Here is a 12,374-nt window from a genome sequence, read left to right as displayed (position 1 = left end):
GCTCCTATACTCCTCAAGCTGCAACTTGACATGGGTGAACTTTCCAATCTTCTCAACCATGCTATCAGACTCATTGATTGTAAGCTTCTCCGGATTTGACTCCAGTTTGGCAATATTCACTGTCAAAACTCTCCCATACCTCCTCTGGATCTCTGTCCACATCTGATGAGAGCATTACTCCGACTAGAGATAAATTATGCCTATAAAGATGGATTCATGCAATGGATGATGATAACATGGGCCCGACCATCCAATATGCTTCTCAAAGCAGGGTCCACCAATTGAGGTGTGGAGATGGACATCCACACACTGGATCCTTCAAGAAATAACTAAGTGTAGATAGACCAAGTATGATAGTTGGTTTTGCTCACCTATTTGTGGCGTTTGGTTGATCATGTCAAAGTGACCATATTTTGTGGGTCTTCGTCCTTAGGTCTTTTAGACATCTTCCATTTTTCAAATTCAAGCTTATTTTAGCACTCCTCGGGGGTTATCCAGTTGTGTTGCTAGTTCATGCTCAATCTAACATGGAACATCTTATTTTGCTGGAAGCACCAGCGTATAAATCTTCCATAAGCTTCTTGATCTGAGCTTCACATATTTTTACATCACTTGTTGTGAGCTCATAGATCTCTAGATCGTCAGCAACATCCATTGCATCAATCCAAATTTGTAAGATCTAGAGTCTTGTGCTCGATCAACTTTAGATGCTTCATGTTGATTCATTGCAAATAAATGTTGGGTCATCAAATTTTAACATTTTAATTCTAAACTTGTATATTTTTATTTGAATTCCACAATTTCATCTTACAGCCTACCTTATCTGCATTGGACTATGCTACATCTTCATTGAGTGCCTCTAAAGTCTACTGTACGGTGGTCTATTCAGTTGCCACCTTGTTTTAAATTGCGAAGATTTTTACCAATTCAAACTTTGGATAAGTTTAAAGCATTCTACAGAGCATGGTTTTGAGTTGTCAATGATGCAAATGCAATTTTTTCTTTTGTTGCACAACTAGAGATATATCGAGGTAGCCTATAATAAAACTGTATCTACCCCTGCCACCTGATTTGGAAAATTTAAAGGAATGGAACTTCTTACTACATCATGAATCTCTAGAGTCACTTGTACTAGTTATGAATTCCCTGAGTGCCTCTACCTGTGCCTCACTTCTATATCCAGCTCTTTTTTTGAAGTTTTTTCTTTGGCTATTTCCTTATGGGACCCCTCCCCCATCTCTTTGTCTTTGAGCTTCACTTTATTTTGAAAGTAGGGTGCTCCGTGTGCTCCTAAGGTAGATGTAACATGGGTCTATACAATGGTGGGGATCCCTTAATGAAGAAAGTGTAAATATTGCCCAATCTTTGTCTTTGAGTGAGAGCCTACACTCTTAAGCTCTGCTTGCCAACAACTGCAACAATTGATTAAACAAGATACGTGAGCATTCCCTAGGCTTTGAGCAGATGCATACGAATATAAACCTATTGTCCTCTTCAACATGTAAGTGAGCTTGTGGTTGAGGATGACCATTTCTACGAGGACCTGAAATGCAATTTGACTTGAGCTTCTTTGTGATTATTAAGCTTTTACTCCTTGCCAGACCCTTTGGAGCCGAAGTATATTCCATATCTTCTTTGATAGAACATCCACTGCTCCCTTCAAAGATAAATATAAAAAACCTTGTGTGACAGTCTTCACCACCTCATTGATCTACACTTTGTGCAACTACTCTTGCACATTCGAGCTAATGGTTGGAGGGTTCCAAGGAAGGAAATCAAACTACAAAAACCCTACCTTATCTAGCTTAGTATGATTGAAGCTGGTGGTTACATCTAGAATTGTTATCAACTTCGCAAATTCCATCATGGTTGTAGAAAAAGAGCTTGCAAGTTCTGAGAGCTATGTGTAAGAGAAAGTATACAGCAAGAAAACTAAGAACTTTGTGAAAGCACTTTGGTGAGAATGAGAAATATGTTTACATAAGTGGCCTTGTCCCTAAGAAAAGTCATGACAACGGGCAAAACATCGAGGTACGGATTCATGAATCATGGACTCAAGGAGTTTACAAATCAAGGTGATATGGGGGCTAAGAGAAATAGAGCGCATGCCACCCCCATGATGTAATACTAATGACCCAACGGCTTTGAACATTACCCAACGCAAGCACATTACGTGGCTTCAAACACGTGTCATGCAGGTGTGTGCCAAAAATAGTGTACATAGACACCGGTTCTGATAATTTACCAAAATATGGTTTCAATCTAAACCCATTACTGGCTTCAGCAGTTTAACAACATTTAGTGACGATGTCAGCTCAAATGTGCCCGTTAGCTAATTTTACAGCTAATGATGTCAGCTCAAATGTTCCCGTTAGCTAAGTTTATAGATATCTAGAATGTTTAATCTACCTTAGCTTGAGCTTACCCGGATGTGGACCCATTCTGGAATTTACCAAATATGGTTTTAGTCTAATTCCATTAACTGGCTTTGAGCTGGCTTTAGTAGTTTCACACCATTTAGTGATGATTTCAGCTCAAATATGCCTGTTTTAGCAAATTTTACACATATTTGGTAAGGTTTAATCCACCTCATCTTGAGCTTACCCAGATGTGGACCCATTCTAGAATTGAATAATAAAATTGGATCATTGATATCAAAAATCTTGAACTCTGTATTCTGGTCCACAAAGAGCTTTGGACACCTCTAGATTATATTAGCATTCTAGTTACTATGAAGTCTCTTCTTTCTCAATGCCAAAGTAACTACTCTAGGTAATGTGTGATTGATTCAGTTTGTGAGTCCTCACTGCTACTCGAAAACTGGAAATGATGAATTCCATTGGCACAACTGCTTCCATATTATACACTAATGAAAAAGAAGTGTGACATGTTGCCACTTTATAAAATGCCCATAGTGCCGAATATAACTTTTGGTCCTAATCTATCCAATTTTGATTGACTATCTTTTTCAAGATTTTATGTAACACTTGGTTTGTGGATTAAGCTAGATGTGGATAATGAACTATGGATTTTTTGTGAATTATCATATGATACTCTATGAGACACTTAATGACCTCATTCAAGAAATGTCCACCTTGATCACTAGACTAGTTCAATTGGATAGCCAAATTTGGTCATTATCATTGCATGCAAGAATTTTGGTATTGATGTAGCCTTGTTATCTCTGAGATTTTTGGTATTGATGTAGCCTTGTTATCTCTAAGATCTTTGGCTTCAACCCACTTTGTGTAGTAATTAGTAGCCACCAGAATGTAATTATTATCGGTTCTTTGAGTAGGGGCTTGAAAGGTCCTATAAAGGCTAGTCCCCATTTTTGAAATGCTTCCAATGGCAATATCGGATTATGTGGCATTCTATTTTATAGTATTCGGTTGTCCTAACCACTGTAGAAGTCATAGGCTTTGGTAAACTATGAGGCATTTTTTAACACTGTGGACCACCATAATCCTGCTTAAAATATCTTTCGGCCTATAATTTCTCTGGAAAAGTAACACCTTGATGTGCTTCTATAATCGCTGCAACTTTCTCATGCTCTTGAACGCATCATCTTAAAATATGATCCACCCCCATTTTGTACAGCTAGCCTACTATAACTATAAAAAATATGCTACAGAGTGCGAGCCTCTTCCGGGGTGATCTCTGGTCATTCCCCTCTCATTCCCTCATGAAACGCTCCATTTTCCAAGAACATCAGCACTTCATCATACCACATGTTTGGTGAAACATCTAGAACAAAAAGCTTTTTATCCAAAAATTAATCTGGTACATTGAGTGGTTCTCAAGACTCTATTCGAGATAGGAAATTTGTAACTACATGCTCACTTCCAGGCATGTGTTATATGGTAAACTTGAACTCCCATAATAACAGCATCCATCTTACCAGCTTACTGGTGATATTAGGCTTGCTCTACCAAATAAACTAATGCTTGGTGAGATTAACATGGATACTGTGTGAGCTTATTAACTGAATAAATCATGCACAATGCTTCTTTCTCTATTGTGGAGCAATTAATTTTTATAGCAGATAGCATCCATCTTACATAATAAGTTGAGCGAAACCATCCTCCTTTGGTTTGCTACATTAATGTACTTCCAATTGCAACATTCGATGCATCCACAAAAACATGAAATAACCTCTCCCAATTCAGAGGTTGCACTATTGGCATTGTTGCTAACATCATTTTGAGATATCAGAATGCCTGCTCACATTTATCATTCCATATATATTGGCATTGTTGCTAACATCATTTTGAGATATCAGAATGCCTGCTCACATTTATCATTCCATATATATTGTGAGCATTCTTCTTTCTGAGTATGTACAATGGATAATGAAGGAACCTCGTGTGCCATTTAATTTGACCAAGAAGCCTGCCCAATTCTTTGATGTTGTTGTGCACGGAGCTTGACTATGACAATCGGATCCACTTCTAATCCTTCCTCTGAAACTACATGTTTGAGCAACACTTCATTTCTGCTATAACTGCAAAAGCACATTTTGTAAATTGAGGCTCAATCAGGTTTCTCCTCACCTCTCTAGACACGATGTCAAACGATGAAGATGCTCTGAATGCTTTCCAAACACACTGAAATCATCCACATGAATACCCTCATGAATTTTATGAGAAATTCATAAAAGATTTTCTGAACCATTGCAATGTATTCTTTAATTCAAATTTCATAATATTACAGGCAATAACACCCCCCAATAATGAAAGTTGTCTTTTCTTTGTCATCATCATGTGCTATCTACACTTGATTATAACCATTGAACCCATCCAAAAATGAATACATTTTATGACCAACATCCAAAAGAGAATTCATGAAGGGTAATGGAAAGGGATGTGTGATAGCGGCTGTATTCAGCTTCCTATAATCCACACATACCCTTAACTTTCCATTTTTCTTGGGGGCTTTATCAATGGGGTAAACGAAACCTACTTTGAACACCTTATTAATCTCTTCTTTAGGGAATAAGTCAGATTCTTTGTAACAAAGTGAAAATGGTCTCATATAAATAATGGGCCCAAGGCCAATGGACCATGCCCCTAGACAACACTTATGATAGTGTGAAAAGGGGTGGTCATGTATATATGTCAAAAAGACCATACTTGGGGTACCTTTTGATAATCATTAATTACTCTCTCTTCTCTCAATGAGTTTGGGGGGCAATCATGTTAGACCAATTGAGCATAGACCGCATGTTCATCATCAAGGTGGTGTGATGAAGATGAGTTTGAGGGAGTGAGACGGACAAGTTTACTTTTACTAAATTCAAGGGTGAAGACTCAACCAATGAGGAGTTTGAAGAATGGATTGATAAGATGGAGCTTTACTTTGAACTTAGCCATCGTAGTCATAGGGCCAAGGTTTTGTTTGCTACTTTGCATCTAGAAGGTTATGCTCATGCATGGTGGCAGCACTTGAATGCTCATGGCTATTTGATCATGGCTTGGGAATATTTCCAGAATGAGATGAGGAGAACCTTTGTTTCAACCCTTAATAGATCAAGGATGGTGGAGAAATGGGATGATCTCACTCAAGCGGGTAATGTTAAGGATTATGTGTACAAGTTCATGAAGTTCCCACTTCATGTGGAAGGTTTGTGTGAGGAGTACAAATTGAGGAAGTTTATCAAAGGGCTAAAAAATAACATCAAGGTTGATGTGGATGCTCAAAGACCCAAAACCATCAAGAAGGCCATGTTGCTTGTTGCAGAGATCTATGAGACAAAGTATACACATGCTAGTGGAGCAAGGCATGGGTTTAGGCATGCTATTGGCACTTCAACTTTGTGAAAATATTTAAGTGGAGTTGCTTATCATATGGGTCCTCCTAGATTCCCAACCATCCATGAAAGAGGTGGAAGAGGAAATTTCAGATTTGGTAACTCTTTTCCCCAACCTCCAAATATTGATGGGAAGCAAGTTGATGCAAAAGCATCTAACAAGAGTAAGATTATTGGGGAAGATCATATTAATGATTTGAAGGTCAAAGGTTTGTGCTTCAAGTGTGGTGACAAATGGAACAAGGATTTGGAAGCTTTGTAAGGCCAACAAGATGACGCTAAGTATGATTCTCACCAAACCTTGCTGCCATGAAGACATCAAGGAGGATGTGGATTAATATGAGGAGTATTTTGAAGATGCCAACAATGAAGTTGAAGATGTAGAAAACTATGGTGAATTCTCTTTTGTCCTGGGTGGATCAAATAAGGGAGATGTTGACTGTGATGATGGGTTACCATTGCCTATGTGTGCTTATCATGAGACAAGGACAATATGGATACCCTATTTAATATCTCAACTGATGCCTATGCTGGTTGCAAAGGGGAAAATACATTAAGGTTGAAGGCATGCATTAATGGAAGGGTGGCACATGTTTTGATTGATAGTAAAAGAACACATAGCTTTATCAACACCAAATCCATGTGCAGTCTCAAATTATAGCCCGTAACTTTATCTTTGTGGCATGAGGTTTAAGTGGCTAATGGAGCAAAAATGGATTGCACAATGGTATGCAAAGATGTGAGGTTGATTCTCACAAATGATTATACTTGCAAGGCTAATTTACTTGTATTGGATATGGATCCCATTGACATTGTTTTGGGATACGATTGGTTGGCAATCTTAGGTTGTTTCACATGAATTTACAGCAAGGGTATATGAGTTTCATGCATGGAAACTATGAGGTTACATTGACCGGAACTCGTGTGCCAAGTATCAAGATGATCATTGCAACACAACTCAAGAGGGAGCTAAAGAAAATGGGATGCATATATGTTTTACAGCTTTGCAAAGTAGATAGCAATGAGGAAAAGGGTGAGGCTATGTATAAAGGTATGAAGGAATTGTTAAAGGAGTATGAAGATGTGTTCCAAATGCCAAAGTGCTTTGCCGCTGCAAAAAAAGAGAGGTGGATCATGGAATAAATCTTGAGCTGCATACCAAGCCTATTAACAAACCACCTTATAGATTATCAAAAGTGGAGAAAGATGAAGTGGCAAAGCAAGTACAAGAGCTTAAGGACATGGGATGGGTTACTCCTAGCCAATCACCTTTTGCATCACCACCCATACTCTTGGTCAAGAAGAAGGATGGCACTTTTTGCATGTGTGTGGACTATAGTGATTTGAATTAATCTATAATCAAGAATAGATTCCCTATTCCATGAATTGGTGACTTGTTTGATTAGTTGAAAGGTGCATGTTTCTTCTCCAAGATTGATTTGAGATCGAGCTATCACCAATTAAGAATCAAGGAAGGTGATGAGTACAACATGGCATTTCGGATGAAGAGGGGTCTCTACCATTATTTGGCTATGTCGTTTGGGTTATGCAATGCATCGGTAACATTTCAAGCCTTAATGAATGAGGTGCTTGGACCTGTCCTCTACAAATGGGTACTTGTATTCTTTGATGATATCTTGATATATAGCAAAGGGGAGAAGGAACACTTAATGCATGTAAGGGCTGTTTTGGATACTTTAACAGCCAACAACTTGTATGCAAAGGAGAGAAAATATACATTTATGGCACAAAAGGTTGAGTATCTTGGACATATAGTGAGCAAAGAAGGCATTATGGTGGATCCTAATAAAGTTGAATGTGTTAAGAATTGACCCACCTCTACAAATACCACTCAATTAAGAGGATTCTTGGACTTGTCATCATTTTATAAGAGGTTCATTAAGAGATATGCTTATATTACCACTCCACTTATCGACAAGATTAAGAAAGAAGCTTTCTTTTGGGATGCTATAGCCGATAAGAGCTTTCAAGAGCTCAACTAAATACTCACATTATCCCCTATACTTGTACGTCCCAACTTCATAATGCCATTTGTGGTTCAAGCCGATGTATGTGGAAGAGCCATTGGGGTTGTTTTGTTCCAAGAACATGGAGTGATTGCATTTGAGAGCCTAAAGCTTGATGAGAAAGAAATGGTTATGCATGTCTATGATCAAGAGATGTTGACAATACTTCATGCAATAAAGAAGTGGCATCATTACTTGTATGGGAGTTATTTCTTTGTGAAGAGTGATCATCTCAACCTACTCTCTGACAAGAAAAGAAGATGGGTGGCTACATTGCAAAATTATGATTTTGAAATCTCTTACATGAAAGGGAAAAAGAATGTTGTGACGGTTGTCACATATATGGGCATGTAGATGTATGGCAATTTTGGAGGTACATAAAGATTTTGGATATCCAAGAAGAGTACCTATTGGATGAGGAAGTGGTACCAATGTGCCAAAACTTACAGCAAGGGTCTCTTGATGATTTGCTACATTCTGAATTTCATAATGGACTCATTTACTACAAAGGCAAAGTATACCTTATGGCTACATCAAGCTTCAAGAAGAGGGTGTTAGAAGAGATGCATTCTTCTTCATTATCGGGACGCATGGGGCTGTTTAAGACCTTTGAGAAGGTGTGGAAGAGTTCTTATTAGAAAGGAATGTGTGGAAAGATGTGTATACTTTTGTGACATGTTGCTTACCTTGTCAATAAAACAAGGATCCCACACATAAGCCCGGTGGTTTGCTTCAGCCTTTTCCTATTTCTGATGGCAAATGGACACACATATCTATGGATTTCATCACGGGGCTTCTTAATAAAAGGAGGGGATGGGATAGTATATATGTGGTGGTAGACCACTTGACAAAAGCTCAAATTTTCAACATCTATGGTTGCAAAACATTTTGTGGATCATGTGTTCAAGTTGCATGGAGTAGTGCCACAACAAATTGTTAGTGACCAAGATGTGAAGTTTACGAGTTCATTTTGGAGGACATTGTTTGAGAACACGGGGACTGTTTTGACACCTAGCACTGCCTATCACCCCGAAACCGATGGACAAACCGTGAGGGTGAACAAGTGGATGGAAACTTACTTGAGGTATTATTGCCATGATACACAAGGTGTTTGGGATGAGTGGTTGCCGAGTTGTGAGCTATGTAGAAAATTGGTACTGTTAACATAGAGCTACCAGTTTTGGTGCTGTAGTTGCACATGATGCACCTAAGCCTAAAGAAGGCAATGATGGACGAGAGCTAAATGGATACAACACTTAGGCTAGTTGTGAACACTACATTCTCCTCTTAAAAAAAAAAGAGTTTGTTAAACCATTTCCATGAGTTTGTGCCTCCTCTTTCGACTGCACATCCAGTCGTTGCTTGCACATACACGAAAAGCAAAACAAGGTGATGAGCATCGGTGCCTTATGCTAGATAGCTATTGGAGATTGACCTCAAATCTACAAGCACTTCATAAGCATGTTAAGCAACCTCAAAGAATACATAAGATGTAGTCCACAAAATACTAGGCACATAACCTTTTTATTCAAGTGCTAATACAAGAGTTATACAAAGGTTACATGGAGCTCTTTGTGACCTCCCATTATATAGGGATGAGGGGAAGAGGAGGGCGCCTAACTGAATGACATCATCTATGATGTACTATGCACCTTAAGAGCATCTAAGGCCACCACTAAGCTCTTCTCAAATAGGATGCCCACTTAACCCATGCCCTGTGACTCCCTTGCCACCTAGACTCCTAATTTGATAGCTTATCTAGTCCTTTTACACCTTGTAAAAGTACCCACCACAAAGGTTAAAGATATACCTAAAGCTAAACCATTAATTCCAATACTCCCTCTTGGTTTAGCTTCACTATGCTAGGTAAGATCTCACCAAGTTCAAGTTCTTGAAAAACACACACAAACACAAAATTCCCACTGGCTAAAAATATTTACAATGTTACTCAACCCTTTGCTAGAAAGCATAGTCTGAGTCAACAATGACCATGTTGGCCTTTTCCTTTTCCTTGTCCTTGTCATTCCTTTTATTCATGTGCGAATACTAGAGTTATAAAATGGTTACATGGAGCTCTTTGTGACCTCCCATTATATAGGGATGAGGGGAAGAGGTGCCTAACTGAATGACATCATCTATGATGTACTATGCCCCTTAAGAGAATCTAAGGCCACCTCCAAGCTCTCCTCAAATAGGATGCCCACGTGACCTATGCCCTGTGACTCCCTTGCCATCTAGACTCCTAATTTTGACTAGCTTATCTAGTGCTTTTACACGCACAAAGGTTAAAGATATACCTAAAGCTATTAAACCATTAATATTCCAATAATATCATCGGGCTGTAGCTCAGTTGTTAAGGTGCTTCGTTGTCAAAACCCAGGTCATGGGTTCGAACCCTGCTGGCTACCCTGATTGATGTCTCACCCTTGAAGCTTGCCCCTGCTTTGTGGGATAAGGGGGGTCCCATGGGTACTAAACCCGCTTCCTAACGCCCAACTTTTAAAAAAAAAAATTAATATTCCAATAATAGCAACTTGTGATGCACTCGTCTCTTTGGAGAGGCGCTGAGGTTTGCTGTCGGCTTTCCCTCCTTGAGTCTTGCTACTGAGGTGAAACGAGGAGAGGTGTGCGCTACAGTGCCTGCACAAACCTGCTACAAGGTGTTGCGTTGGGGACACTTGCGCAGCTGGGATGCATGTTGCTCGTGTTTGTAGTTGAATGGAGGTGGGTGTTGTAGCTCTACGCTACTGAGAGAAAGTGCCTGTGCTACACTTGTGGCGGAGCCCTGTGATCTGAAACGAGATTAAAAAGAACAAAAGAGATAGCGTACCGTTTTGTGTGTGCTGGCGATGTGAAAACAATGCCCTGCCTTAGATCTCCGGTTGGCTAAGCCTTGCACGAACAAAGCGAGGATGCTCTGCTTATTCTTACTGTGGTTATTTTACTGATAATGGAGTAGAGCAAGCTTTGAGCTATGGCGAGGGTAACAAGGTGAGGACGCTCTGCCTCTGTTGCGCTTTAATGCCATGAACTTGTGCTATAATCTGCTGTGTGGCCTCTCTCCACACATGAGTATTTACGAGATCTTTTATTCCAAATTAGGCCATAGGTGCTTTTCTTGCACTACACTCTCTTATGCTCAAAATAGAGTGCCCATAATCTATGGGTAGGGTTTAAAGCATATCACACTTTACAAAATATCAAAGTTCAAGTCTATTCTCGAAATATTTCTAAATAAATCAAAATGTGCACAAGTTGGCACATGTATATACAAAGCTTGTTTACAAAAATGGTGTGCCAAGTAATAAATATGTGTGAATTCTCCTTAATCTTTGGAATCCTCTTCACTTATAAAATAACCACCAATAAATTGGTAAACAAATATTCCATAAGTATACAAACCATAACCACACACATGTTTTCTAGGCGTAAGTAACCCAACAATCACCCTTCCATACAAACCAACTGAAACAAACATTGGAGACCCCAAACATACATTAATATCCACCAAACGTATTAATATTTATAATGGCATCACCTATGATATTAACATGATTTGGCTTGATGCAAAGATAATCCAAGCCTCCCCAAATTATCTAAGAGGGCATGGTAATATTTTTTAGAGGGCTTAAAATATGTGATCAGCAGCTTCGATTTTGTGGAAAAGTCTAGTTGCTGGAATAGGCAAAGGTTTTCCATACACAATTTTGAAAGGTGCTTGACCATGAGGAGTATTATTGTAAGAAAACAAGAGAGGATGAATGTACTTATCCCATGAATTAGGTTGTTGGGCAACATAGGCTATGAGTAGATCTAAGTTAGTACTATTAGTAACCTTAGTTTGTCCATTTGTTTCCGGACGGAAAGCTATGGAAAAATCTTCCTGAGTGCCTAAGTTGAAGAAAAGAGTAATCCAAAAGTTACTACAAAATCTTGAGTCCCTATTAGAAACAATGACTTTTGGCAACCCGTGATGTACAAAGATTTGTTTGATAAACATAATTGCGGCTTGTTGGAGAAGTTAAAGTTTTCTTACAAGGTAAGAAATATGCTTGATTACTTAAACGGTTAACTATAGTCCAAACCATATCATTATGAATCGATGTGGCAGGCAAACCTGTAATGAAGTCCATATATATTTGATCCCAAGTATCATTAGGGATTGGTAGAGGAGTAAGAAGTCCTTGGATCTTACCTTTGTAGCTTTTAATTTTTTGACAAAAAAAATTTAGCCACAAATTTTGTTACATCTTGTTTAAGATAAGACCAAAAGAATTCTCTAGAGATTAATTGTAGAGTAGTTGAAACACATCAATGACCCATATATGGTGGCTGATGCATTTCCTCCAATATTAATCATTTGAAAGGTTGTGTAATACACAATCTCTTTTGGAAGAAAAGATAACCATCATGGCATGAATAATCACCAATAGGGTTCCAATTGTTGTCTACTATCAGTATAATCCAAACATCAACAAAATTTGGGTCCTTATCATAGGATTCTCTCATAGGACTCAATGGCTCCTCAATGGTTGCCT

At 38.7% G+C, this 12,374-nt stretch overlaps 1 protein-coding gene across 1 annotated transcript; it reads left to right on the top strand.

The window, feature by feature from the left end:
* The first annotated feature begins 5,345 nt into the window (after positions 1–5,345).
* LOC147623545 (uncharacterized) lies at positions 5,346–5,819 on the top strand. The gene has a single exon (XM_086820052.1). It carries the CDS (start codon positions 5,346–5,348, stop codon positions 5,817–5,819), a length of 474 nt encoding a protein of 157 aa, XP_086676178.1.
* The last annotated feature ends 6,555 nt before the right edge of the window (positions 5,820–12,374 follow it).

The sequence above is a fragment of the Cibotium barometz genome, chromosome 26, assembly GCF_041138505.1.
Source record: "Cibotium barometz isolate CiBa-2024 chromosome 26, ASM4113850v1, whole genome shotgun sequence".
Taxonomy (NCBI): domain Eukaryota; kingdom Viridiplantae; phylum Streptophyta; class Polypodiopsida; order Cyatheales; family Cibotiaceae; genus Cibotium; species Cibotium barometz.
The sequence above is the reverse complement of the archived record's forward strand: the minus strand, read 5'-3'. Positions and strand labels throughout refer to the sequence as shown.

Bases quoted from the DNA above. Each gene is read 5' to 3' on its own strand.
- LOC147623545 (XM_086820052.1), top strand. From the start codon at position 5,346: ATGGAGCTTTACTTTGAACTTAGCCATCGTAGTCATAGGGCCAAGGTT.